The following is a 27901-nucleotide window of genomic DNA, read 5'->3' on the forward strand; positions in this document are numbered from 1 at the left end:
TCGCAGAGCTCCTTTGGCTGAGTGATAACCGTTTTACTGCTGTGGGTCGGAAGTGGCTTCGTAATCATCCTGTTGCTACTTCATGCTTTTACGAATGGTGTAGTTCTGTCTCCTTTGGCAGGTGTGTCTGTATTGATGTCTGTCCTAGACAGCAGACTCTGGGATGACAGCGTCAAAGGCTCTTGCTGATTCGGTACTTCTGTTTCACACTCCTCTTATGATACCCTGAGTCTGTGGAGCTCAGTAAAGTCTCTTTGATATTACTGAAAACGTAGAAGATTCTGAACTTTTCATGTTAGAAAGAGAAGGGATTCTTAATCCAATGTACAGATGAGAAGACTGAGGCTCAAAGCCCATATGACACCCAGGGGCCTTCATCTGCATTGTATTTGGGAATAGTGTCCAGGATCAGTGCCCCCCACATTCGCTGACTGCAGGGCAGCCCGAGTGGGAGCTGTGCAGGTGGCTGGGTCTGGGTGCTGGCTGTCCCCACTGCCTCCCACCTCTAGGACCCTGGGCCTGCGACCTGACCTCAGTCCTTCCCTTTGTAGCACGGGCTGGCAGTAATAGTCTCCCTCCATGAGAGGCAGTATTGCATAGTGAATGACAGCTTGGGCCCCAAGAAGGCAAAAGTGCATGGCCTTGGAAAACCTCAGACCCAGGGAGAGACACGTGTTTGTATGGCAGAGAGACAAGGCTTGGGAATGTTCTGACTGCATGTTTTGAATTGGAGTGACCTTTGGGAGGATATCCTGGACTCTCAGATTTTCATTTACATCAGGACTCCTTCCTTGCATGCTCACCTTTTCTGAGTTGCTGGAGTTTTAAAAATGGGCCCTTTGAGATTTTTCCGTTGCCTCCTTCCAGCCCATGGTCCTCTGTTTTCTTTGTCCTGAGGAGAAATAAAATGGTACTTGGTGCTGGTTGATAACTCCCATTGTGATGAATATTTCTGAAAATGGCTTCTGACTGCTGGTGAGGAAAAGAATAATTTCAGAAAGGCAGGATCCTTTGGAGAATCAGTGGGCAGCATCCTGGTTAAGAGTATGAATTTTAAAAAATAAATATATTTGTAAATTTTTCATGGCGATAAGAAATGCATAAAATTTATCATCTTCACCATTTTTTTCCCTGTGTTTAGAGGGATGACAAGTAGGCAGAGAGGCAGGCAGAGACAGATGGGGAAGCAGGCTCCCCGCCGAACAGAGAGCCCAATGCGGGGCTCAATCCCAGGACCCTGAGATCGTGACCTGAGCCGAAGGCAGAGGCTTAACCCACTGAGCCACCTAGGAGCCCCAATATTCATCACTTTTAAGTGTATAGTTTAGTAGTGTTAAGTTAGTTCACATTTTTTGTGCATTGGTTCTACAGAACTTTTTAATTTTGCAAAACTGAAATTCTATACCCATGAAACACTGACTGTTTACTCCCTCTTGCCTCGGACTCCTGCCATCCCTGCTCTACTCTCTGTTTTCTGCGAGCTTGACTACCTTAGCTACTTCCTGTAAGGGGAATCCGTATAGTATTTGTCTTTTTGTGACAGGCTTATTTCACTTAACATAGTGCTCTCAAGGTTCTTCCAGCATATGACAAGATTTCCTTCCTTTTTGAGACTGAATAGTATTCTGCTCTGTGAGGAAGGATCTGTTTTTTCCTCTCTCAGTGGGTATTTAGGTTGTTTCTACTTCCTGGTCATAGCGAATAACGATGGCACTCGACATGGATGTACACATATCTGCCCAAGATCTTGCCTTCAGTTCTTTTCCAGATGTACCTAGAAGTCGAATTGCTGGATCACATGGAGATTCTGTTTTTAATTTGGGGGAAAGGAGCCGCTGTACTGTTTTCCACGGCCGCTGCACCATTCTGCATTCTACATTCCTGCCAACAGTGCGCAGGGGTTCCAGTTTCTCCATATCCTCACCAATAACCATTTTCTGGGGTTCTTCTGAAGTGGCCATCCTAATAGGTGCAAGGTGATACCTCATTGTGGTCTTGATTTGCATTCCTTTAATGAGTACTGGTGTTGAGCATCTTTTCTTATTCCTGTTGGCCATTTATGTATCATCTTTGGAGAGATGTGTTTTTTCAAGTCTTGTGCCTACTTTGTAACTGAGTTATCTGTTCTTCCCATGTTGGTGAGTTGGGAGAGTATGGATCCTGAAGTGCAACTGGGTCTGGGCTTAGGTTCTGGCTCCTCTGAGTGTGAGCTGTTGACAAAGGGCAGTTGTCACAGAGTCCTCTGTTGTCACACGGAGTGTGACATGCTGTGATAACAGCACCCACCTTGTGTTGCTCAGGATGATAGGATTGCCAGCGAGGAAGCACCCAAGAGATGGGCACTACCTGAGTGTAGACAGTCTGTTCCTTGTAGGGTTTGGGAGGCTCTGAAACCAGCTCTCAGTCTCCACCACAAATGGCAGCCATCCTTGAATTCTGTGTCCCACCACCTTCCCTTTTATCATCGCTGGACTTTTAGGATAAGCAAAGGGGTGTTTTTGGGCTGTCAGAGACTGCGGCATATGAAGGACACTCACGTCGCCAGAAAGGACTTCTCTGAGTCTCCTGGACAGTGTGCAGGTGGTTCATACCGTGGCTTCAGCCGGTTGGCAAAGTATGTGGTGTGGCTTGAAGTCGGAGCTAGAGGAGATGTGGGTCCTGTTCTTGTGCCGCCCCGGGTGCACCCCTGTGGCAACAGACCCTGCCTCGCCGAGCCACCGTGTGCTCTGGTTTCAGAGAGGGGAAAGCCACACGTGGGCCAAGAGTGCCGACAGACACGGGGGACTAGTCTCTTTTCAAACCCCCTCGGTGGGGAGAAACAAGACCACAGTGATTGCAAAGAAATGTCATCGATGTTGTGCTCTTTAAAACGACCCCGCAGAAGGTCAGACAACGAGCAGCTTTCCAGATGCCCAAAGGTTGACCAGTGCAGTGAGCTGAGGCTTGGCTGGCTACACACAGGGTCCCCAGGCTCTGGAGGGTCAACTCCTGCCATGCCGACCTTCCTTGAATTTAAAGCGCCACTTTGGGGCTGTGTGCACCATACTTGATTTACTGTGTTGTGCCAGGGTGCTTACAAAAGTGTCCATCCTTTGGAGGGGCTCCCTCCGAGTGGCCAGTTTCTCGCATCCATGTGCTCACGCAGCACCTCTCCCTCTGAGGAACTGCAAATGGAAGCTCAGTGTTCTGGGAGGCACCATGTTCAGTTACGGTCACTAGAGACTTTCCAAGGAGAATGTTGCTTCTTTCTTGAGTTTGTTTGGGTGAGGAAGCTCTGGTGATGTTTAAAGAATTTGCTTATAACCAACACAGCCTTCAAAGAACATTCACACTTGACACATCCACTCTAACTCATCAACCCGATTGTGTGAGGGCCGTTAGGGCTTTGAATGAATGTCAGGGTGCTGACTTCCAAGGACGGAAGCCACCACAATGACCATGCTGTTGGTTTCCATTTTCTCCTCGAGGACAAAGCCTGAAATTTTACACAGCTAAAACCCAAGCTTCCCAGCTGCCAAGCAGGTGTGTGGATACCTAAAAAAGAGTGCTGCTCTCTGCGTTGGCTTCCTTCAGGAGATGGGCCCTTCTAAGGAAGGCAGTGAGGCGGGGGTTTTCCAGGTGGAAAGGTCACATTTCCACATATAGCCCAGTGAGCCCTGTGTGGAGTCGGGGGAAGAACCGCGGCCGCTGTGGTCACCTCCTTGTTTCACAGGGTGGACTTCCCCATCTCCTCTCCCCAGCGAAGCCCAGAAGTATTTCCTAACTTTTATGTCGTGGCCTTCCTCTCATGGAGTCTGACCTTAGATCATATCCAGATAAGCATTGTGTAATGGGACGGGTGGGGCTCGTGTTTCTAGCCACAGATGTGTGGGAGGAGGGGGGGGGGGGCGGCGGAGTTTAAAGCTGGGGCTTCGAGCATCCGTCCTTCTCTGCCTTCAGCTCTGAGTCCTCACTGTGGGACTGTCCTGCCACCAGAACCCCATCAAGGTTTCCTAGCTGCCCGGGGGTGCTATTGGGACCTTTCTTTCCTCCCTCCTGCCTTGGATATTTGCGGGGGGGGGTCTGGGGGTCATAGATTTCTTCCTTATATTCCCCAACATCCCCTCTCCTGACAGGGCTCCCCGTTCCCACAAGTTCCCACGGAAGGCCTCCCCAGCTCTTCGGTGGGACCCGAGGAGGTCCCATCACAGCCACTTATTTAAGATTATTTCTAGGGGAATAGTTCCAAACACTCCTTCCTGTAGGCGAGTCCCAAGTGTGCCCAGGCCACCTATCCCCTTCGCCGACCTAGGGCCCCTCGCCTGGTCCATAAGGGAAAATGGGGCTCCTCTTCTTGAGAATCACCATCTGTGCCACTGGTTCCCATTTTGCCAGTCATGGGAGATTGGCCCCCGCGGCCTTGGCCCTGACTTCGCGGAGCACACGCGCTATCTCCGCCCCCTCCTTCCTGTTCCTGGGCTGCCTCTCGGGCCCATCTTTCAGGCTTCGGTGGCGGCAGCAGCTTTTTCTCTGCCTCTCCGTGTGGTTCTTCCTATGCCTGACTCAGTCTTGATCTCTCATCAGCAGGGCCCACCCACACAGTTTTTAACAGAAGACGAAGTCTGCAGACAAGATACAACCCCTGCCCCTGATGCAATGCGAGCACCTTACTGTGCTCTTTAACCTATAAATATTCTGAGTGCACAGAAGAACTGGGTTGAAAGTGGATTTATGCTGGATAAAGGAGTGTGCAAGTGTGGTAGGAGAGACAAAGGACAAATCCTGGGGGAGAAGGAGAGGAGAAGGCTGGGTACAGCTAGAGCCGAGTTCCAGGTTCTGAATTAGAAAGCTGCCCTCGGGGGGATGAGGGGTTTTCCTTCTTCATAGTGATGACGTTAATAGTTTGGGGTTTATGACTTTGTCAGGAGAAAATGATCCTTCCAACCAAACTTGATAAATGTTATTTATTAAATATACTACATCTACCTGTTTATATTTTTCTGTGTGGCAGAACCTGTATCTTGACTTTTTTCTTTCACAAAACTTGAAATTTTTTTTTTCTGCCTTGAATGTACCTTTGACCCTTGATGACCAATATGGGGTCGAACTGTACAGATTCACTTCTACAGAGTTTTTGTTTGTTTGTTTGTTTGTTTGTTTTCAACAGATACAGTACAGGAATACAAATGTATTTTTTTCTTCCTTTGGATGTTCTTGACATTTTCTTTTCCCTACCTTTGACATAAGAATACAGTAAATAGGGGTGCCTGGGTGGCTCAGTGGGTTAAAGCCTCTGCCTTCGGCTCAGGTCATGATCCCAGGGTCCTGGGATCGAGCCCCACGTCGGGCTCTCTGCTCTGCAGGGAGCCTGCTTCCTCCTCTCTTTCTCTCTGCCTGCCTCTCTGCCTACTTCTGATCTCTGTCAAATAAATAAATAAAATCTTAAAAAAAAATACAGTAAATAATACAACAAAATATGCGTTAAATTGACCATTGCCTATCGGTAAGAATTCTGGTCAGTAGTATGCTGTTGGTTGTTGAGTTTTGAGTCAGAGTTCTTTGTGGATTTTCAGCAGCGTGGGGGTCATGCCCTAGCACCTGCATTGTTTCTGGGTCCACTTCATTTTTCTCTGATTTTATAGCAACAGATTGTGTTTGTCTCGTGTCTTGAGGTTGCATAATTGTCCTGTTCTCTTCATCACCTTATGGGTGTTCGAGTGATTTTCTCTGAAATGGGGCTTCTCGTTTGAGCCCTGGTTTAAGTACCCAGATGGTGCCCGGAAACAGGGGCAGTTGGAAGTACCATTCGACCTCTGCTTCTTGCTGGGGGTTGAGCCAGGTTGTCCTGCACTGACATGGAAGCTAGCTGGTCATGACGTGACATGACGTTACAGGACAGTTCACATGTAAGCCCTATCCCAGGATCTGGCTTATAAAAGATGCCCAAGATAAAATGGGTAAGGGGTCCCGTGGCAGCACAACCCAGCTACCACGTTGACATCAATAACAAGTACCGTGGATTCGGAAGGAAGGGTGGCTCTGGGCCGGAATACCATGGCACCTTCACTTGAGCAACTCCTCCTTTCTGGCCTGCAGGTCTCCTCTCTCCCGCAAAAAAGGTTCTGAATTGTGCCAGTCCATCAAGACTCAAAACACCATCCTATTGCATCTGGTCATAATAAAACCTTGTTATCTGTACCCTCAAAACTTTTTTTGTAGCTACTGACAACCCTTTTAAAAGAAAAGTTTTTAGAGGCCCTAAAACCCATGAAATCCCATGGCCCTGCAGAAACAGAGAGAAGCGGTACTTTCGAACCATTTTTGCTCCTGCTGTGGATTGAGTGTGTCCCTGAACATTCACATGTTGAAGCCCCAGTACTTACTGTGTTGGGGCTGGGGCCTTCTGGAGGCAGCTGGGTTTACCTGAGCCCACGCGTGCAGGTCAGGCCTCCGTGATGGGATCAGTGCCTTCTAAGAGGAGACCAGAGTGCGTGTGCTCTCTCGCTCTCTCTCTCTCTGCCACATGGGAGCACGGGAAGGAAGAGACAAGCCAGGAAAAGGGCCTTCCCAAGAACCGGAGCATGCTGGCACTCTGAATTTGCACTTTCAGCTTCTGGAACGTTGGGAACCAGTGTTAAATTGCAGCTCCTCAGCCTCGATGCTGAACTCAGGCAGCTGCGTCCCCCACAACTCCCCGGGCCCCTGCTTGGACTTTGCTGTCAGCTTCGTGGGGTAGAGTTTGAACGCGCTTCTTCCATGATGCAGCCACTTACTTGTACCCAGTGTAACTCAGACCCCGCAGTGCCCTTTGCTGTAGTCAGGGAGATTTGAGGGTAGAATGTTGCCAACCTCTCCAGGCTTCTAGTAGGAGCAGATGCCAAAAGCACCCCCCCACCGCCCCATCTTCCTTGCAGGGTGTGGGGCAGGGGCTCTTCTTGGAGGGGCTCACATTGGTGGGGGTAGGTGTCGAAATCTGTGTTGTAAACAGATGAGCTGCTTTTCTGCAGAGGGTCCAATATCACAGATTGAGAAATCGTGACCTTAGCTTTAGTAGTAGGTTTTTCTCTTTCTGTTCGGTGACTCATCCGTCTGTTGCTGACTATTTATGTTCAGATCTGGAAGTTTTCTGGAAGGAAATTTGTTATGGGTGTAATAGCATGGGTAGTTGGTCTGGGTCAGCAGGGAGGGATGACTCTGAATGCATTTCTTGAGAAAATGGTATTAATTTTATTTCCAACAGTTGCCTTTGACAAAGATGAAAATGAGATTTGGCTGGTATTTGGCCATGAAGATACGTTATATTTTAAATTTTTATTTAATGCCCAGTTTATCTGTAATGGATGGAGTCATTAATTAATTTGAAATAATTTATTTAAAAGGTAACTCCACTTCCAGTGTTGGATAATGTGAAACCACCAATTAAGGTAAATCTACAACCTAAGAAAGCTGAGGAAATGCTGACTTGCCAAAGGCCAGGGATTCTTGCGCTTCAGTGTGCATAGAATTCCAGATGTTAAAACCCCAGTCCCTGGGCCTCCCCCGTCCCAGTCTGCCAGCCAGTCAGTCTAAGTGGTGGCAAGACCAACTGCTCCACCGAGGACACGGAGGCTACAGAGGCTGCTGGCGTGGAGCTGCTCCTGTGGGCCTAACTCCCGGCCCAGGTTCAGAGGACGGGGGTCAGGAAGGCTTGACCAGCAGCTGTCGTCCTGGAGAGTTACCGGCGTAAATAATGAACGCAGGGCGGTCAGACTCCTTTAGAATCTCCATATGGACAAGATCAAAAGATTGAGTGTGGGCAGAAGGGGAGCCCCTGAAACAGAGCCTGGTGGCTTGTGGTTTCTTCCCGCCTCCTCGCGCTGTGTCGGGTTGGTCGTCTTGCTTCCTAGCATGGGAGGGTTCAACCCGACTCCTGTCCTACCGTCTGCCTGTCCTGCCGCACCCCAGCCTGCACACAACCTGTGTCCTTCCATCCCGGGCATTCGGCCCGCTTGGTCACGCTTCGGTACTCAGCCCCTGACCGTTGTCTGCAGTGCTGTCCTGTCCCTGTCTCTGGCATGCCGGCCACCCTCTGTGGGCCCTCCTGCTGCCGCCGCACACACCCACCTGTCATGGTGGTGTCTCTGCTCTCTCCTTGGGCACAGAGCTGGGGGGGGGTTCATTTCATTGTTCTTGGGTAAATTAATGATTGGACGTGGGGGTGATTAACACATGCTTCGTACTGTTTTTCTTATAAAGCTCCGTGTGTACATGGGTATCAGGCTTCTGTATATTCACATATGGTTGTGTAAAGTTTAGATCAAGTTTTATAATAGCTTTTGCACAATTTAGGAATAAAACTGTGGAAAAGAGCTGAACCTGTTGCTTGGGCTGGAACTGAGTGCCACCCGAGGGTTTTGCTTCTGTCTTCCACGCTTATGCGTCCTTGTCGCCTCTGTCTAGACTGTCCCTCCTTTTCTTCTTTCCCTTCTGCTTCCTTTTCCCCCAAGATGCTCCCGGCCGCTTGATCTTCTCGGAGCTCCTCTGGACTTGACTGTCGGTGCTCAGGGCAGTGGTTTTCGGCTCCAGTGAAGCCGTCCTCAGAATCCTGGCGGCTCAGTTGACGTTTACCAGGGTGCTGGGGCAGCATAAAGGAGGTACTGCTGGATCTGACGGGGCAGGGAATGGTGTTTCTCCAGAGGCTGTGGCAGCCAGACAAAGGCTAGAAGGGCATCCCCACTATTGTGAGGGTGGCCGTCCCTGTCCCGTGAGTCCGTGTCTATTGGGACCCAGGTCCCGGATGTGCTAAGGCAGTGACCAGGGACCTTTTGTTGTTGGGGGAAGGCCCCTGGGAAAAATAAGCGCCTGTCTTCCCCCGTGTTCTTCGGTAAACCGGGTTTCTTCTATCTCCCCAGCCCCAGTTTGACTCTGATTGTGGAGAAGTCTTTCTTCTCCTCCTTCTTGTGGAGGAGAAGAATTCTGCCAGGTTTAGAATAAAATAGATACTGATGATGATAGGAATTTCCTACTTATCCCTGGCCACGTACAATCGTATGTGTTCATAAGGATTTTTCGTTTGGTCTCACAACAAAGCTCTGGGAGGCAGAGGCAGTTATTGTCTGGGATTTATGGATGAGGGAACTGAGGCACGGAGAGTCAGGCGGCTTCTCTCCTGGGTAGGGAGTGGCAGCTCGGACTCCCTCCCATCAATTCAAGCACCCGGCGCCTGAGTGCGAGTTCCGTATCTCAGGCTGTGCCGTTAGGGAATAGAAACAGTCCTTGCTTATCAGGTGGCTGTGAGCATGGAATCAGCGGGGTCTTGGAAACCACATGGCCTGGTGTGTACATAGATAGTCAGGGGTCCAAAAAATGTGAGTTTGGACCTCTCTGAGCCCCAGTTTCCCCCACTGAGGAAGGAGGGGGGTTGACCTACATCATCTTCTGGTGCCCTTTTAGCCCTGGGCCCCTGTGTTCCTGTGAATGCTGACCGTTTCCCCCGCAAGTCCCAAAGAAGGAAGGAGCATGAGCAAGGAGTGCCTGTGGCAGTGGGCACTCAATGGCTGCTGGCGGGACATCCCCGGACACCTCCTCTCTCTCTCTCTCTCTCTCTCTCTCTCTCTCTCTCTCACACACACACACACACACACACACACACATCCTGCTGGCACTGACTAGGGGGCTTTGGAGCTGCTTGTGGTGCTTTTCCACCATGAGGTGTCCCACAAGATCCCAAGGACCATGGTTTGAGGTCCAGTGTTGTGTATGTGGTAACAGAGAGAGCAAACTGTGACCGAGCTCAGCGCTTTATAATCCAACAGACTGAATAGATGTTCCTCTCCATGCTTGTATTAACTTTAATCAAGAAACAAGAGCTCTGACCTTCAGCCCTGTTGAAAAGTACAGTATCATTCCCCTTGCAGATGCAAAAACAAATGCTACTCAAAAAAAAAAAAAAAAAAAACCAAATGCTACTCCTTTCAAAGGGTGATTTTATCTCCTGCGTTAAATATAAAAATTCATCTACAGCATTTTCTTGGTTCTTTTCAAGCTTTATGTAGGCCTTAACGTCCATAGCCACCAGCCCCCCACCACCAGGAAACTAAGCTCTTGGTGCTGCTCTGCTCTCAGAGCTCAGCCCAGAAAGGGGCAGCTGGGGACGTGACGGGCTGACCAGAGTCCCCAGGAGTATCCCCTGTCCACCTTGCCTGCAGTCCTGGTGCCTCTGCCTGGCTGTCTGGGCTGGACTTCCCAGCTCATGCTACCTTCACTGCTGCTCCTTGGAGCCGTCCTCAGAACCCCCGAGTAGGGGGGCTCAGGCTTTTGGCTTCATAGAGCCTTGGAGACTCCCTCCAACCCCCAAACAGCTAACTTGGAAGCGTGTGGAGATGGAGACCTGTAAGACCCTTGCTCTTGTTTCTAGTTTCTACATAGATGGGCTGCTACTTTTTAATAAAATGTGTGTGCCAGCTCCCCAGCACGTACCCTCTCCTCCCCTTGGACGCCATCTCAGGCAGAGTTAGGCTTCCTCTTCTGTCTTCACAGCACCCCACCCATCCCCTGGCCCAGGGCTTTCTCACGTGGTTTTGTACTAGCCCTTCATTTGTCTAATCTGCTAAGCTGTACATTCCCTGACCGCCACAGTCTCTTTCCAGGGCTAAAGAACACACAAATGGAACACATTTTCCTTAAAAACTGTAAAAAGCTACAATCTCTCATGATTCCCATTTCCTTACCCGCTAATACATAAATTAATCATTCAATGTTTTCCATAATCTGGGCTTAACCATTCTTGTCTTATTTTCACATACACACATACACCTGCTCATTAGCTGAAACGGGTCACTGGATGAGTAGCTGATGGTCACCTGGCCACCTTGTTTGTGTAGTCCCATTTACTTGAAATGGCTCCCGTCATTTCCACCTGTGTGACTTTTCCTTGTCCTTCAAGAACCACCACCACTTCCAGAAACCTGGTCCTGATGACAGTGACAAGAAGGATGGTAGTTGCCGTTTGATTGGACGCTTGCTTTGTGCCCGGCTTGTGTTTTTCACACATTTACTACTTAACCACACACACGATTCCACAGAGGAGTCTGCAGTGAGGCAATGAGTGTAAAGTGTCAGACCACATGGTTGCGTTTGAGTGGCTGCGTTAGCGGTGAAGCTGGGATTTGACCCCAGACGTGTGACCCCAGGGCTCACGCTCTTGACCTGACAGGAGAGATTCATTTTCTTTGCTAATTTTCTAGAACATTTTCTTTGTACTTCCTAGCAACCACACATTTCTTCTAATCACCCTTTTGAAACTTGAGGGATTGTGTCCTAGTCATATTTGGATTTCTAGCAGGCATGTGGTAAAAACTCAAAAATATTTCTTTTTACAAAATACTATATTTATTTATTTATTTTAAGATTTTATTTATTTATAGAGATCACAAGTAGGCAGAGAGGGAGGCAGAGAGAGAGGAAGGGAAGCAGGCTCCCTGCTGAGCAGAGATCCTGATGTGGGGCTTGATCCCAGGACCCTGGGATCATGACCAGAGCAGAAGGCAGAGGCTCAACCCACTGAGCCACCCAGGCGCCCCACAAAATATTTTTAAAAGAAGAAATCCTCTCTGCCTCTCTCTCTGCCTACTTGTGATCTCTGTCTGTCAAATAAATAAATAAAATCTTTAAAAAAAAATAACAAAAGAAGAAATCCTGTCTCCCCGTGGCTGGACCATTCTATAATGCAACTGTAGAAAGTAAGGAAGTTCTATTATTATTATTATTACTGTTGTTATTTTCCAAAGAAGACACAGTAGGGCAGTCTTGGGTAAATGAATCCTTTTGTTCAGGTAAATGAATCCTTTTGTTCAGTGACTGTTTCGTGTGTGTGCACGCGCTCGCGCGCTGGCTGTTTTCCCGGCATGGGGCTGACCAGGGGACACAGAAGTCCCTGCTCTCCCACACCAGCCTCCTGTTGTAGGAGAGGTAAAGTTGTTTGTGCTTTGTAAACAGTCTGACAGTGTTCTCGGAGGACTGCCTGTTCCTTTCCTGTGTCTGCACCGTTATTTTACTCTGGTTTTTAAAGAAATTGTCTTCAGCTTTTGGTAACAACAGATGCTGTAGATGTTAATCCCCGTTATTGTTAACTTTTCTCCAGAGGCTTATTGTTCAGTTTTAATTCTCATTTCCAAAATCTAGTCATGTTGCTAAAACAGAGGTTTCAGAATAAACTGGAATCTTAAGCATTTCTTTCTCTTTTGGCACAAGAGATCAGGATTTTTGAGATGGATAGAATTGTAAAATGCTCTGCTATGGGATAACAGAAAAGCCCAGAATGTTGGGAGAAGCAGGGCCTTCACGTTCCTCCTGGAGTTCCCCTTTGTTACAGGGCATTTAGTGTGTGGCTAACTATCCTGTCTCTACAAGGAGGAGAACAGTTCAAACCTGCTAGCAGTGTCTCGTGACAGTACCAGCCAGTGGCCCTATATTCCATACTGTGGGTCTGCGTGGGACAGGGGAGGCTGTGTGTACCATGTTCCTTTGCCTCCGCCTGGTCACAGCGTCAGCCGTGCTCACACCGATGATGCGGAGTCCTGCGCTTCCCGCACACCTGTGTGCAGAGACGGGGAGGGCAGGATGGAGCAGCACAGTTTCAGGAGAACAGTTTAGCCGCTAAAGTATTGACATACCAACCTAGGTCATACTTACCTCCCCGTTGGGAATGTCACAGCAAGGATTTCAGGGGAGGCAGTTGCCTGGTTTAAAGCGGCTGGTCTTAAAAGTTCTCAGAACCCTCTGAAGCCTCTTGTTTCTGCAAGGCTCTGTGATCCCAGCGTCCTCCATCCTGTCACAGGGCATGTCCGAATAGGACAGTCTAATCCCAGGCTAGTGTGTCATTGCGGCCCTTTGGTTTCGGGACCCAGCAGATATAGAAGTCTGTCTGTCTGTCAGTGCCTGCGGGCTCCACAGTTGGGGCAGTCAGAGCTAAGTATCATTTCTCACACTTTGCACCGAGGGATGGGAACCCCCAAAGGAGGCCGTGCTTACAGAGGTGTACAAAGAGACCGCCAAGCCGGCCAGGGGGTGGAGGGGGCCTAGCCCGTCCCCTACTGTGCTCTTCCCTGTCAGCCTCTGTCCAGCAGCTTCTCAGCAACGTGTAAGTCGGGGAAGGAAGCCAGATCCCCAGTGTTGTTCTGAAGAATGTTAGAAACATCAAAGGAGCCTCTCTTAGACCACCTAGCACGTCACATGGGGTACATATAAGGGATTCGGTAACTACAGGTATAAATGGCTCCAGAGCGATCCAAGTTAAAATAATGCACATATTTATTATTAGAATAAGGGTCTCAGCGAACCGTTGACCAACATCTTCATATTATCCTCACCCGGCTACTCCCCTCATCTCCATGCGTGTTGACTATACATCTCACGAGACTATACCCCAAGCACTCTGTATCCCCAAGCATGTGCCCATGAAAGAGGACTGGTAGGAAGCTATGCCCTCAGCCCAAGCCTGGGTCATTTTGCATTGATCAGAAAACAGTCAACTCGGGTTCATTTAGTCAGGCCAGATCTAGAACCAATATTTAACTATCAGCCTTTTTGTAAGTTACTAAACTGCTGTCATACCTAGGCTATGCTTAATAGGAACAAAGGATGATATACTTAAAAGTTGTTAATTACAAACTGGAACATGGGTAATTGATAGCACCTAAAATGAACTTGGGTGAAGGGGATATATTTTTACCCCTTCCTAGGGTTTAGGAAAGGAATGGCGATGGGTTTTTTATTCTGCATGGGATTCTTCTGGGTGATTGTTTCCTCTCCCTTCTCCCTTAGATGCTTAGCAATATCAGCGCATTTTGGATGCTCACTACTGGGGTGGGCGGATGCTACTGTCCTCTGTGGGTAGTGCCTAGGGATCCTGCTAAATGCTTTAAAATGCACAAAACCGTCCCCATGACGAAGAATAAGCCAGCCCAAAATGTCAGTAGTGCTGAGAAGTTGAGAAAACACTCCTGTCAACTCTTAGGGTTATTTGGTGACCTTTACAGTGGATTAGCTTTTATTTCGTATACTGAGAGGCGAAATCAGTGCTAGTACTCGCACTCTTTCTTCATGTTCTGTGCTTGGCCTTGGCACCCCGGCTAAGGTTAGGACAAACTCTGGCCACATGTGAATGCCTCAACTCAGGCAGCCAACTCCGACAGTGCCTGCCCTGTGCTGCGTGGCGGCAGGGAAAGGAAAGGAGCTGACACGGTCTGGGGCACAGAGCACCACATGAGTGAATGAAGAGGGGAGCTGTGGTGCAGAGCCCCCGAATGTGCTCTGAGAACCAGCAGTGGCAGCCTCACCAGGGAGCTGGCTAGAAATGCAGACTCCCAGGGCCCCCTCCAAAGACGAACTCAGTCAAAATCTGGGTTGTAGCAAGATCCCTGCATGATGCTTGTGTGTCTACACGTGATGGCTCTGACCTTGACCAGGTTACAAAACCTCACTGCTCCTTAATTATTTGGGCTGTAAAATGAGGATGGCAGGATCACCTGTTTCATGAAGTGGTCGTGAGAATCAGACAAGCTTATTGGTGTCAAGGACTCAGAGTGAGTGTTTCGAAACGGAGCTGCGATCAACTGTAAAAAGGAGGCAGAAGCCGAGAACATTGGGGCAATGACTTTAGGGAGACAGCGCATATCACCGTTGCCAAACAATGCCTGTACCCTTGCGGACCTTGTGCTTCCTTAGACTTTGGCTTTCGTCAGCAGGCCAACCAGCAGAGAACAGTGGATCCGGGGACCAAGAAGCCTCAACCCCCAGACCTGTCCATTCAGCCCAGCCTGCGTCTCCCCTGCTCTGTTCATGACGTTGCAGAATTTGAAAGGAACGTCTTAGGAATTTCCCAGACGCAGCAGAGGAGTAGGGCAGTGGTGAAGAGCAGGGGTGAGGCTGGGGGCAGGAGGCTAGGTGACAGGAGCCCTTGACCGATGAGCAGAGTTTGAGGGTGAGGGAAATGTCTACACTGTGCCTCCTGCTGTCATGGGACGGGTCCCTGGCTGTCTTTCTGCGTGCCCATGAAAGTGCGGCACTGCTCACGGCTGCCCCCACGGCACCTGCCCATGCGATGCCGTCTCCCTGCCATCACTTTTGGGAAACGAGACCCTTGCCACCCGGTGGGAGTGTGACTCCTCCCAATGAGGTGAAGCAGAGCTTGAATCACTGCCGCAGTGTCTTGCAGAGTTTTAGCAGCCAAGAGGGAAGCCTCCAGGCTGCAGAGTAAGACTGAAGAATACGGACTGAAATGCCTCCTGGAAAAAGGATCCACTTCGGCTCTGTTGGGACCAACTCATGCTAAGTGCACAAGGGGGGATTCATTTGTTTCTAAGTGTTTTGCAGAACATTTTGCAATCTTTGATTCAAATCGAGAACAGATCTGCATTACCTTTCTTCAGTTGGTTCTAAAAATTACATTTATTGTCACGAATTTGGGAAGTACAAGGAAGAGCAGCCAGCACACGCAAACCTAGCACCCATCTGTGTGTCTCCTTCGGCGCTGTCCGCTCAGCGCCTGCTGGGTGCCAGGCAGACCCTCCCTGACAAGTGGCCTGTCTTGTCTTTTTAGAGCTAACCACGAAGTGGCTAAATTTTGATGTGCTTCCTTCCATTATTTTTTTCTTTGCTATTAAGGGCTATGTAATAGCAAACGATAAGAAGCTAGTATTCACTGTGTGTTTGACCCTGTTTCAGTTAGTTTCTAGGGTATGTATTAACTCAATCCCTGTAACGCTTCTTTTTTTTTTTTAAATATTTTATTTATTTATCGGGCGGGGGGGAGAGAGTGAGCACAGGCAGGCAGAGGCAGAGGGAGAAGCAGGCTCCCTGCCAAGCAAGGAGCCCGATGTGGGACTCGATCCCAGGACGCCGGGATCATGACCTGAGCCGAAGGCAGCTGCCCAACCAACTGAGCCACCCAGGCGTCCCATCTGTAATGCTTCTTTAAAAAAAAAAAAAAATGGTTTTATTTATTTTAGAGAGAGAGAATGCGAGCAGGGGACCAGAGGGAGGCAAACTCCACATGGAGCACAGATCTCTTGACCCCGAGATCATGACCTGAGCTGAAAATAAGAGTTGACGATGAAACTCCTGAGCCAGCCAGGTGCCCTAATCCTTGTAACACTTCTGTGAGGGAGGTGCTGTTGTTCCTGCTTGGCAGATTGGGAAACTGAGGCATAAAGGGGTTAAGCAACTTGCTGAAGGTCACAAAGTCAAAAAATGCAGAGTCTTAATTAAAATCTGGACAGCCTGGCTCCAGAGTCTGACCTTTTGGTCACTGAACAGTCCTGCTTCTCATAATAATTTTAAGATTGAGATCATCCAATACAGACAGTTGGGATTCCTGCTTCTATACTGACCATTACACATGATGGTTCTCCTATAACATGCATAAACTACCTCCAAAAGAAGAATTTTTATTTGTTGATTCATTTAAAGGATCATAATGAAATAGATGTAGGTAGAAATGTGATAAGCATTTAAATGGGTACAGAGATGACAAAGCATTCTTAATGCTTATCAGAGATCAGTTTTTTTCATCCAGTAATTTTAATGGAGTTAAGATGGACAAGTCACTTTAGGAAATGAAACATTTTGTGGCTTGTGTTGGTTTCAGAGATTTCGTAACAGGAAATCAAACCCACCTTTAGATAATGAGCAGTCAATGCTGAAACTCCTTTGGAAATTAATTGTAGTGTGGGACTTTGTTGGAACTGTACCCTGGAAGAGAGTGTATGTTGTGATCTGGGAGGTTGTGAGATCCGCGTTGTCTGTGAACGGCTTTCCACACATGTTTAGGACCGTGATTCTGTATAGGTTCAATTTAGAGGGACGTTTCCAAGAATACATGGCCTCAGATGGGGCCCACTCATATAGAACCTTTTTTTATTATGTTCAAATTAGCCAACATATAGTACATCGTTAGTTTCTGAGCTTATGTTCAACGATTCATTAGTTGTGCCCTCCTTAATGCCCATCACCCGCTTCCCCCTAAAACCCTCAGTCTGCTTCCTGGAGTCCAGAGTCTCTCGTGGTTTGTCTCCCTCTCTGATTTCTTCCCATTCAGTTTTCCCTCCCTTCTCCTGGGGTCCTCTGTTCCTTGTGTTCCCTTATGTTCCACACATGAGTGAAGCCATGTGATAATTGTCTTTCTCTTCCTGACTTATTTCACTCTGCATAGTCCCCTCCAGTTCCATCCACTTCAGTGCAAATGGTAGGCATTCATCCTTCCTGATGGCTGAATCGTGTTCCACATAAAAACTTCCACTGTTTCAGCTAGTTTCAGAGTAGGCAGGTGGGTTGTTCTTTCTGCTTGTCTGTAAGGTACTTGTGAGTTGGAACAGCCCTGTGTCCCAGCCACATGGGGTCTGCACTTGAGAAAGTTACAAATTCGTGAAATGCAAAGAGATTTCAGCCAATAAATAGAAATTTGAAACTTGATGACATAGGAAACATTTGAATTATAGGCCTATTGAGCCGAAAGCATGAACTTCCAAGTCAGGCAGACATATTTTGGGATCCCGGCACACGTGCTTATTCACTGTCTGACTCTGGGCAGCTTCCTCTGCTTCTCTGAGCCTCAGTTTTCTCTTCAGGCCAATCCCTGCCTTCTGGAGCTGTCATCAGGATTAAATGAGTCTGTCTATATAAAACAGCTGGCATGGTGCCCAGCATTTGGTACAGGACCCACTAATGGTCACTCTTATTATTGGCCATTCTTGACTATTAAATACGTGTTAATCTTCTTCCAGAATACCTAGCCTTAGAACATGGTGCTTAAGAATGAGCAGGGAAGCCAGCCAGCTTGGGTCCCCGATCCTGGTTCTGCACTTTGAGCTCCGTGATATTTGGCAGGTGTCAAATGTGCTTCAATTTGCTTTTTTCTTTAAAACTGAATAGTCATGGTAGCTACATCTTAGGGTAGTTGAGTGTTAAATAAGCTATTATCCATAAAGCCTTCAGAACAATCTGGTACCGAGTGAGCACTCGGTGAATGTTTGCTATCACCAATAGTACATTAATTCAGAAAAAAAAAATAGGAATTTTACACCTTTAAAAGTAGGTATCTTTGAACATAACCTCAGGTCCTCCAACTTTCATTTGCTGTTTGCTGTCTAATTTGATGGTTGTGGCTCAGACCTAACTTACTTCAGTGCATATTAAAACCTAAATTTTGAATCTGGTGATACTACTTCATAATAACAGAAATTTTCTGATTTGATGCTGTGCTTAAATTTATATTGGAAAAAAAAAATGACCATTCTGAAATGTCCTTTTCCATCCCCAGATTATTCCGAACTGGGAGAGCTTCCACCACGATCTCCTTTAGAACCAGTTTGCGAAGATAGACCCTTCTGCCCCGTCCCAGAGGAAAAGAAAAGGACCTCTCGAGAGCTTCGAGAGTTATGGCAAAAGGCTATTTTACAGCAGATACTGCTTCTCAGAATGGAGAAAGAAAACCAGAAGCTGCAAGGTTGGTTTACCATTTTTTGGAATGATCAGGCCTGATCGTTTATCTTGGCTCTGAGGTGAATCACATCCGACATAAGTATGTTGTCTTTAAAAAGAAAAACAGAATATTCTAGCATGCATACATCCATATGTATATATATGAAATACAGTTTTTCAAAGTTGAGTTAATGCTCTTTACCTTCTGGAGAGTTCATGATAATCTCACCAACTATATTAAATTATTCCTATATGGTAATTTTTAGCGTAACATCTAGAACTTCCAGGAGACAAACTTCAAATGTAAGCTTCAACCCTCTGAAGAGTGTTTTTTGTTTTGTTTTCTCTTTCTTTCTCTCCCTACTTTGCCCTTGGCCATGGTCTGTGCTTGGCTGGTAGATGCGAACTAATCCTATACAAGTCATTTAAGTACCTAACCTCGCTCTATGTGCATTTTTAGTGGGTTGCAGGGGATCTGAAGAGGACTAAGCTTTATTGTTAGCTGAGTTCTACCTGAACTGATAACCAAGGTTTTATATAGACAGACACGTTTAATGCTACTGACAGCTGCAGAAGGCAGGTATTAGCCTGAAGAGGAAACTGAGACTCAGACCAGCCAAGTTCTTGCCAGGGGTTATATCAGTATCAAAATAAGACATGAACTTTGCAAGTTAAGATTTTGTTCACTTCCTGTTTCTTTACTGTTGCTCGAACCAAAAAACATTATTTTTGTAGCAGCTTAGAAGCCAAGTGGGCAGTCTAATGGAAAGAACATGGGTCTTGGAGTATAGCGTGCTGGCTGCATAGGAAAAAATGGGCATTTGATCAGGAAGTCAGGTATTCTCATTCAGAAGGAGGCAATTGAGTCCTGCTGCCTGGCCCAGGCCAATTGTGCAAGTCGAGTACATGTCCTTGAACTTACTTCTTGACTGTAGCTCTTCATCTTTTGTCTTGAGATCTCTATAGAGGAAGGTCATTAAGACACCAAGCCTGACGAATAAGGTTCATAGTCCAAAAAGTGTGTCATCTTTGACCAAAAACAAGGAGTCAGATACAAAGTAGTAAGACCTTTTTGGTTTCTTTCGTTTGTTTTTTAAAAATTTTATTTATTTGATAGAGAGCAGGAGACCACAAGCAAGGAGAGCAGGAGAGGGAGAAGCAGACTCCCCCCCCACCCCCACCCCCGGGCAGAGAGCCCGATGTGGGACTTGATCCCAGGACTCTGGGACTATGACCTGAGCCGAAGGCAGACATTTAACCAACTGAGCCACCTGGGTGCCCTTAAAAAGACCTTCTGATAAGAAAGTAGCTTGGTAGCTGGCATGGGCTTCTGATGGACACGGATAGTGTGGGCTCTTCATGCCCAGGGTTTGAGGCAGACAGACTGTCCCCAGACGATGCAGTGGAAGGGGTGCCGCGGCGAGGGGATTTTACGCACTGAATGTGGTTTTCTCCCAGCTCTGTTTTCCTGCCATTTTCTGGTGTGTTCTTGAAGCCTATTCTAAAAGCAGATGTCTAAATCAATCTTTAAAAATTACATAACAGGGGCGCCTGGGTGGCTCAGTGGGTTAAGCCTCTGCCTTCGGCTCAGGTCATGATCTCAGAGTCCTGGGATCGAGTCCCACATCGGGCTCTCTGCTCAGCAGAGAGCCTGCTTTCCTCTCTCTCTCTGCCTGCCTCTCCATCTACTTGTGATTTCTCTCTGTCAAATAAATAAATAAAATCTTTAAAAAAAAAAATTTAAAAAAAAATTACATAACAGCCAATGTCAAGAAGAGATTTGACTGTGATGACATCATAGAGTGTGCCATGAGCTAAGTGACCTCTCTGGAGCACGGCCCTCGTATTCGCGTGTCTGTTGGTTGGGATTTTTGTTGAAAAGCGGAGAGGCGGTTATGTTCATCACGTAGGTCATAAATCCTAATACTTACCCTGACTACAGGTCTTCTTGAAAATGACAGCTGTGGAAAATCAGGCCATAGCTGTAAGAGGGGAATGGTGCTGGCTGGCTTCCTGGGATGTCGGGAGACGTTGTGACTGCCACTGACGAGACAAGATCAGTGTACCACGTAAAGCTGTGTGTAGGAAGGCTAGACAGACAAGAAGGAACGGCAAAGCTTCGTCAGGTTACCTGGAACACCTTGCCAGGTGTGGCATGGCGTGCACGAGCCCATGCCAGCACCGTCCCGCGGCTTCCTCATTTCATCTGGCAGTGGCCAGTCCTGGCCCGTCTTTCGTTCTTGCTGTTTGAGTTAATTTCTCTTCCCAGCTCTGTAAAGTTCAACATATGTTTACCTTTTTGGTGAAAGCATAATAAGCTTCTTTAATGTAATTTAGAAAGCATGGTTTCAGGGCGGTACAGTACCTGTATTGCCAAGAGCTTAGTCATCAATAAAAGCCTGACCACGACTTGCCTAAAAAATATTTGGTAAGCTTTGTTGGGGTGGGATGGGGGCAGAACTTTCACATTAAATACAGAAACAAGGGACACCTGGGTGGCTCAGTCAGTTGAGCATCTGACTCTTGGTTTTGGCTCAGATCGTTGATCTTGGGGTTGTGGGGTTGTGGGGTCGAGCCTGAGTCTGGCCCCACACGTGGCGTGGAGTCAGCTTGGAACTCTCTCTTTCTATCTCTCTCTGCCCCCCTTCCCCATGCTCACCTGCGTGTGTGCGCTCTCCCTCTCTCTCTCACACACAGATAAAGTCTTAAATAAATAAATCTTTAAATCAATACAGAAGCGAGATTTGACCAGAACCAACCAGGAGTATACTGTGTATTAGAGACAGTCATTCTATTGCGTTGGTTTTTTAAGCTGTTTTTTTTTTTTAATTTTATTTTTTTAAGGATTTATTTATTTATTTATATTTTAAAAGATTTTATTTTGTTTATTTGAGAGAGAGAGAGAGAGAGAAAGCATGAACTGGGTGGGGAGTGTAGCTGAGGGAGAGGGGGAAACAGGCTCCTGGCTGAGCAGGGAGCCAGATGCAGGGCTCCATCCTAGGTCCCTGGGATCATGACCTGAGCCAAAGGCAGACGCTTAACTGACTAAGCCACCCAGGCACCCGATTTCTTTCTTTCTTTTAGAGAGAGGGCACGCACGCACAAGTAGGAGGGGCAGGGAGAGGGAGAGAGAATCTCAAGGAAGCTCTGCCCTGAGCACGGAGGGGCTCAGTCCACCACCCTGGGATCTCAAACTGTGCGGAAGCCAGGAGTCACCCTTTTAACTGGCTGCACCACTCAGGTGCCACTTCTAGTTGCTTTTTAAGGGAAAGTTAAGTGGTAGCTGACAGTGGTTGAAATTGATCAGATGTTAAAGCTGAATTGCTTGCTGTTTGGGAAAGAAATGAGAAGAAGAGTATGCTGGGGTTCTTCTGTGGCTAAGCCTGTTTCCTGGCTTTTGAATATGTGGATTAAATATTTGTTACTATTCCAGATCCATTGCATCTGAGAAAGAACCAAATCACATGATCTAAAGCCACTTCACTCCATTGTAGGCAGTTGGAAGCTGAATTCTGATTTCCCCTGAGTTAAACAGCTGACTTTTTGTGGTGCTGGGACTAAAAGGCATTGCCTGCCTCCCGGGCCAGCAGTCTCAGCTGTGCCCTTCTGCAACACCATTCTCCCCCTGTTATACATGAAGACACACGGGCAGCCTCATGCAGGACAGGGTGTGGTTCAATACAGCCACGGACTGGAGATAGTACACGATTGCTCATGGAATTGACTTCATGAATTCAGAATTTCGTGCTTCTTCTTCTTTTTTTTTTTTTTTTTAAGATTTTATGTATTTATTTGACAGAGAGAGATCACAAGTAGGCAGAGAGGCAGGCAGAGAGAGAGAGGAGGAAGCAGGCTCCCTGCTGAGCAGAGAGCCCGATGCGGGACTCGATCCCAGGACCCTGAGATCACGACCCGAGCCGAAGGCAGCGGCCCAACCCACTGAGCCACCCAGGCACCCTCGTGCTTCATATTAAAGTTCATATTAAAGACACTGTATCTGCATAATGGCATATTAACACATTGAATTTTGAATTTAAATGAATTGTAACTGAAGGTATGTTTTAAAGGTTTTTGGTTTGTTTTTTTTTTTTTTTCCTGGTTGAGCAAGTGCAATATGTTGGCTATAAAAAAAAAAATAAAGATTGAATCTGATTTTTCCAAAATCTCTACAGGTTTGGAGGTCATTTAACCACTTATGCATCCAGCCTCTTAGCCTTTCCTTACTAAGTCTTTAAGAGATGGTTGCAGTTGGAAGAACATTTTATCTGTGAAGGCAGTGTTAATGATGCAGGATTGGGGGTGGGCAGCTACAGTCCACCCTATGTAATGGGCATAAATCAGACCTGAAGATTATTAGTCCGAAGTCCATATTCACTCCCTACATCCATGGCAAATGGTGATATATGTTTTGAAGACTCTTTTGCAAAGTTCCGTTTGATCTCATGTAGTCCTGGTTGCTCTTGCCCCAGAAATGCAAAATCATGGGGTTGTAGACCCTTATTTAATATTTTAAACAGCTTGATCTTGTATCTAAAGGCCTTGGCTGGGAGCCTTGACGTTTGTTACAAGCATTCACCAACTGGCTTCCTTGATAAGACATTTTGGAGGCTTCGGATCTTCGGCAGCAGCATTGGGATACTCAAACAGCAGGATGGTGCTCGGGCCAACAGTGAAATATGTGGATTAAGCCTTTTCAACCGAATCTTCCAGCTGGATAGTATGGCTCTGTTGACCTCAGAGCGGGCTCCACACGTTGCTTGCTGGGCTCTTCCATGCAGCCCAACAGGCTCACAGCCAGAGAATTGTCCATTGGCTCCGAGAGTCCGGTGCTACCTGCAGTCACCGTCCCCAGCAAAGCTGGTCCTGAACCTGATTTGTCCCAAGGGTGGTTTAATGGGACCTTAAAAAAAAAAAGTATTATTCAAAGTAAGGAAAAGATTAAAGTAGTAGATAAAAACCCACAGGTGAGGCAGTCCTGGTCCCAGAATCACTTGACACCCCACCAGCTGGTGAATAACTTTGAGCAAGCCCTGTTCTCGCTTCGGACTTCAGTGTCTATGCCCGTGAAATGAGAGGCCGGACGAGGGAGCTCTGCAGTACTTTTCAGCACATCTTTTGATGCATCTTTACTTGAAGGCAGTAATTGGGTCAGTTAAGTACATAATCCGCACATCCGAGGAATAAGGTTTTACCGTTAGGGGAGTATTAACCAGATTAATGGAGCCAGCCTTTGCTCAGTTTCTAATGTGGAAAAAGAAAATATTTTATTTCGTGTTATAGCACTAAATTTGCAAAGCAATGCTTTATGCTTTTCCTTATTTACCTTTATGTTTTGGATAATTTGTGAGCACTTCCTGATTACTAGACATTTTGTGGGTGTTTAGTCTATCTCATCTCCTTTAATCCTCATCAGAGCAACTCAGTACGGTAGCATAATTCCCATCTTAAAAGTAATGGGCCCTGGGGTTCAGAAGTGTAGTGCGTAACCCAGGGGTCTTCAGATAGGTCCTGCCTCCAGCAACTGCTACTTCTGTGGCCCTGGGCAGACTCAGAGCCTGCTCAGCCTCCTCTCCTAAATAACGTGGGGCTGGGGTGGGGGAGGGTACACGTACTTTCAGGGGGATTGGGGTGGGGGGCAGACGCATGAGATGTTTGCATTGACTTGTCAGTGTCTCTAGGACTAAGAATGACTTTATGCCAGGAAACTTAACAGCTTAGACGGAATGCACAAACTTCATGAAATGTGTAATTTGCCAAAACTGAAATGAGAAGAAAAGGCTCTGAATGGCCCTGTATCTGTTAAAGAGATCACCTTCGTGTTGAAAATCTTTCACTCGGAAAACTCTAGGCCCAGAAACCTCCACTGGATTCTGTCAAACATTTAAGGCCTCTGATAGATACATGCATGCCCTGTCCCAGGATAACTGTATAATATCAGCAAGCCCTGTGGGGCAGTGGAGGAGGGCAAGGGCAGGGCCCCAGGCCCCTCCCCCTCCTGCTGAGGACCGTGGAGGTGCTACGCAGCCTCCGTGCCTCAGTTTTCTCACCCAGAACCCTGCCTCAGAGTCATTAGGATAAAATGTTGCTAAATATAGAGTACTGAGGACTTAGTCTTTGCTTATTATATTGTAAAAGGCAGTAGTTGATCAGTTCTGCAGAAGCCTAGGTATTGGCTTATACTTAGCTATGCCTCCTATCTGCTCTCCTAATAAACTTGTAGTCAGGATCCTAGACGTGAGACGGAGTGGATTTGGGGTCCACAACATTACCCCTGTGTTGAAATAGGATAGAGTGGTTTCAGATGGCAGTGAAGTTGTCCAATCTAATCCTGAGAATTGTCAAGTTAAACTTTTCCTGTATTGATTCCCCTCCCCTCCCCACTCCCCATTTTGGTAATTTAGGTACAACCCTTAATGTGGTTTAGGCTGAATAAGGTTGGTGGGAAATAATGACTACCTTCGTGTATTTGGGGTGATGTCCTATGAAAAGGGCAGATTTCTTCTGTTGAGCTGCAGGAAGCAGAAATGTGACTAAGTAGAAGCTACCTAAGGAGATTTGGCTCTAAACAAGGAGGAACTTTCCTTGGTGGGGTTGGGGGGGTAGGGGGGGTGATATGTCTCTCCTGGCTCAGATGAATAAATTTTGTTGGTCTCTAATTAAGGGATTTTCACACACAGCTCCTGTCCTTGAGGTATTTGTGGTTTAATAGGGCAGCTGTGGAGATTGCTAGAACTGGACAGGGAGGGGGCATATTTCGGGAGTAGAGCCAGTGAAGGGGCAAGAGAGATCAAGGGTACCTCCTATGTGCATTTAGTGTTTTCCAAGTTAAGGAAAATGGGAAGTAAACTAGCTCACTGTAACCGCTCAGCATCTCAGCAGTGACATGTGAGTAAGCAGCCGTGGCCTTCTCTCTAACGTGTGTTCTTAAATGATCTCTTCTAGCCTCTGAAAATGACCTGCTAAACAAGCGCCTAAAGCTGGATTATGAGGAAATCACTCCTTGTCTTAAAGAAGTAACCACAGTGTGGGAAAAGATGCTTAGCACTCCAGGAAGATCAAAAATTAAGTTTGACATGGAGAAAATGCATTCGGCTGTTGGGCAAGGTAAGCTGTGGGCAATCTGTCCAGCCGTCCTTACCTCACACTGATGACTGGGGAGAAGTATGGGATTAAAAAAAAAAAATGTTCAAGTCCAATTTTGGTGGCCATTTCTCTCCAAGTTACCATATCTTTCCCTAATCTGTTTCCAGATATCTTAACTGATGTAAGTTATATCACCTTTAGGATTCTTCTTAATGAATTAAAATGCCCAGAAGCCCAGATAACAGGATGAAAATAGGAAAACAGGGCTTGGTTGCCTACAACCTGGGTAATGATGACATACTCTGAGTTAAATGGTGAAGTGAAAACCGATTGCGCAGGCTTCTCTCTGAACACTCTTGGGAGAGAGAACACAGCGTTTTGTGTGGACTTCAGACAGGTAGTCCCAGGTCTAGATCCCAGCCCTACTGCTCTGCCATGTGATCTTAGGCAAATGGTTTGCTTTCCCTGAGCCCCACTTTCCCCATGTGTGAATGTGGGTGTTGACAGTGATTGCTTTGAGCAGTAGATAAGCTGATCCCTGGAAGCCCACTGCACATGCCTGCTGTCCTGAGAGGCCCAGGTGAGTGGGCAGTATTTGCTGTTACTCAGTGCTGACTGTGCGCCAGTCCACACACAACGCCTAAGCGTAGAACTTGAGACAAAGCATTTAGAAGCTTTTCCAGCAATTTGATAAGGGTAATCCTTAAAAAAAAAAAAGTGGACTTCTGTTGTGTCAGTCTTTTTTTTCTTTTTCTATAAATTTACTTTTAGTGTATTTTATAGAAGTATCAGTGGTGGATTGGAACACTTCAAAAGAAAACAAAAACTGGTCCTTCATCACAGTGAGTTTGAGTAGCTCAGTTTTACATCTTAACCCGAAGATTAGTGTTCAACTGTTTCTTTTAAGTTAATGTATATTTGCATCTGCTGCCAAGATCAGAGACTTTTGGAGTCTGATCTAGTGATCACTGAGTTCTGGTCAATGCAGTCATGAATAACCAAGAATTCAGACCAAACTTTACGAATATGTATGAATCTTATAATTTTCTTCTGACTTTATTAGCAGCTCAGTGGAAGAAGTTAAACAAGTGTAATTCATCTCTAAGACAGTGGGGCAAAGCAGTTTTCTGTAGCCTCCTACAGGCATTATTTGACCTTTATCTGAATTTCACAGCACCTGTTTTAGTAATAAGAGGTTATTACTAGTTATGATTTTCCCCTTCCTATGGGTAAGGAATCATTGCTCAGTTGTAATGGGCCTAGGACCACAGAGCTGCACACACAACCATCTGCTGGTGTTCTCATCGCCACATGGTACTACCTGTGGTTGAACTTGCCTCGACAGTGCTCTTCTCAGAGATCAGAAGCGTGGTGGGTGGTGAATAGTCAGGCTCCAAGCTGGCCAGTGGCTCCCCATGTAACCTTTAGCAGGTGTCCTCACCTTTTTGGGCACAGGCCTCCTGACTGCTAGAATGAGAGGCATTGACCATACTGAGGGTCTCACAACTCTCTTCCAGTTCGCACATTCTTTGTGCCCTTAGTGGTTGCTGGAGGCTTAGCACTGCACCAAATGGCCCCAGATTGCTGTCTGGAAAAAGGAAAAAGCGGAGAAGGAAATGAGTCTATTCTTTCCCTTTCCACTGTTGACGGCATGATGGTCCCTAGGTGGCTTTGCTTCCACTAAAGGTATCGCATGGGTCTGTAACAGCCATTCCAAATGTTGGAGTTTCTCAGAAGCCTGGCATCTGGATATGGTGGTTTCCATTATGCGTTTTACAAGGGGGACCTGACGGAAGCACTTGGGGCATCTGGAGCCAGTGTAGTAAGGTTTGGGATAGGTGATCGTGTAGTTTGTATGCAGAGGTGAGCCAAACCGGGAATTCCCTTTGGATCCATGGACATGGCCATATCGCCTTCTGAGGCAAGAACTCTGTATTTCTAAGTGCACGAAGGGCCCTGTCAGTTTTTCAGCTGGTTTCAATACGTAAGACATAATGACTCCAAACAAATGCCCACGGTCCATCTTGTAGCTCAGACTAAAAAAGGAGATTAAATCAGAACCACCCCTTTGGCCTTTTAGGTAGAGGCCAGGTTATGGCAGAGTCTTTAGAAGACAGTCCTGTGTGGGTGATGAGGCCTTTCCTCCTAATGACCTAAGGATCCCCACAACATGGAGAAAGGGAGTCCTGAGCCTTCCCAGTTAGAACTGGATCAACGCAGCAGGATTAAGGTTTTACCTTAGGAGAAGGAAGAATAATTCTGTGGAGTTTTAAATAACTCGAAGCTTAGTTTGGGTTTAAATGATTTCACTAAAGATAGCAAAGTAGAACTTTACCATCCAGAGCGTACTTTTTAGGAAGGAGATTGCAAAAAGGCCACC

At 46.9% G+C, this 27901-nt stretch overlaps 1 protein-coding gene across 6 annotated transcripts in view; it reads left to right on the plus strand.

Annotated features, from left to right (window-relative positions):
• Nucleotides 1-27901, plus strand: part of TBC1D1 (TBC1 domain family member 1) — a 228621-nt gene that overhangs the window by 162506 nt on the left and 38214 nt on the right. For all 6 annotated transcript variants that reach the window (XM_059382307.1, XM_059382343.1, XM_059382297.1 and 3 more), the window contains 2 exons: nt 18278-18463; nt 25381-25542. In XM_059382307.1, the coding sequence (XP_059238290.1) occupies nt 18278-18463; nt 25381-25542 (348 nt within the window). The remainder of the gene's footprint in view (nt 1-18277; nt 18464-25380; nt 25543-27901) is intronic.

This window comes from Mustela nigripes, chromosome 1, assembly GCF_022355385.1.
Source record: "Mustela nigripes isolate SB6536 chromosome 1, MUSNIG.SB6536, whole genome shotgun sequence".
In the NCBI taxonomy this organism is placed as follows: domain Eukaryota; kingdom Metazoa; phylum Chordata; class Mammalia; order Carnivora; family Mustelidae; genus Mustela; species Mustela nigripes.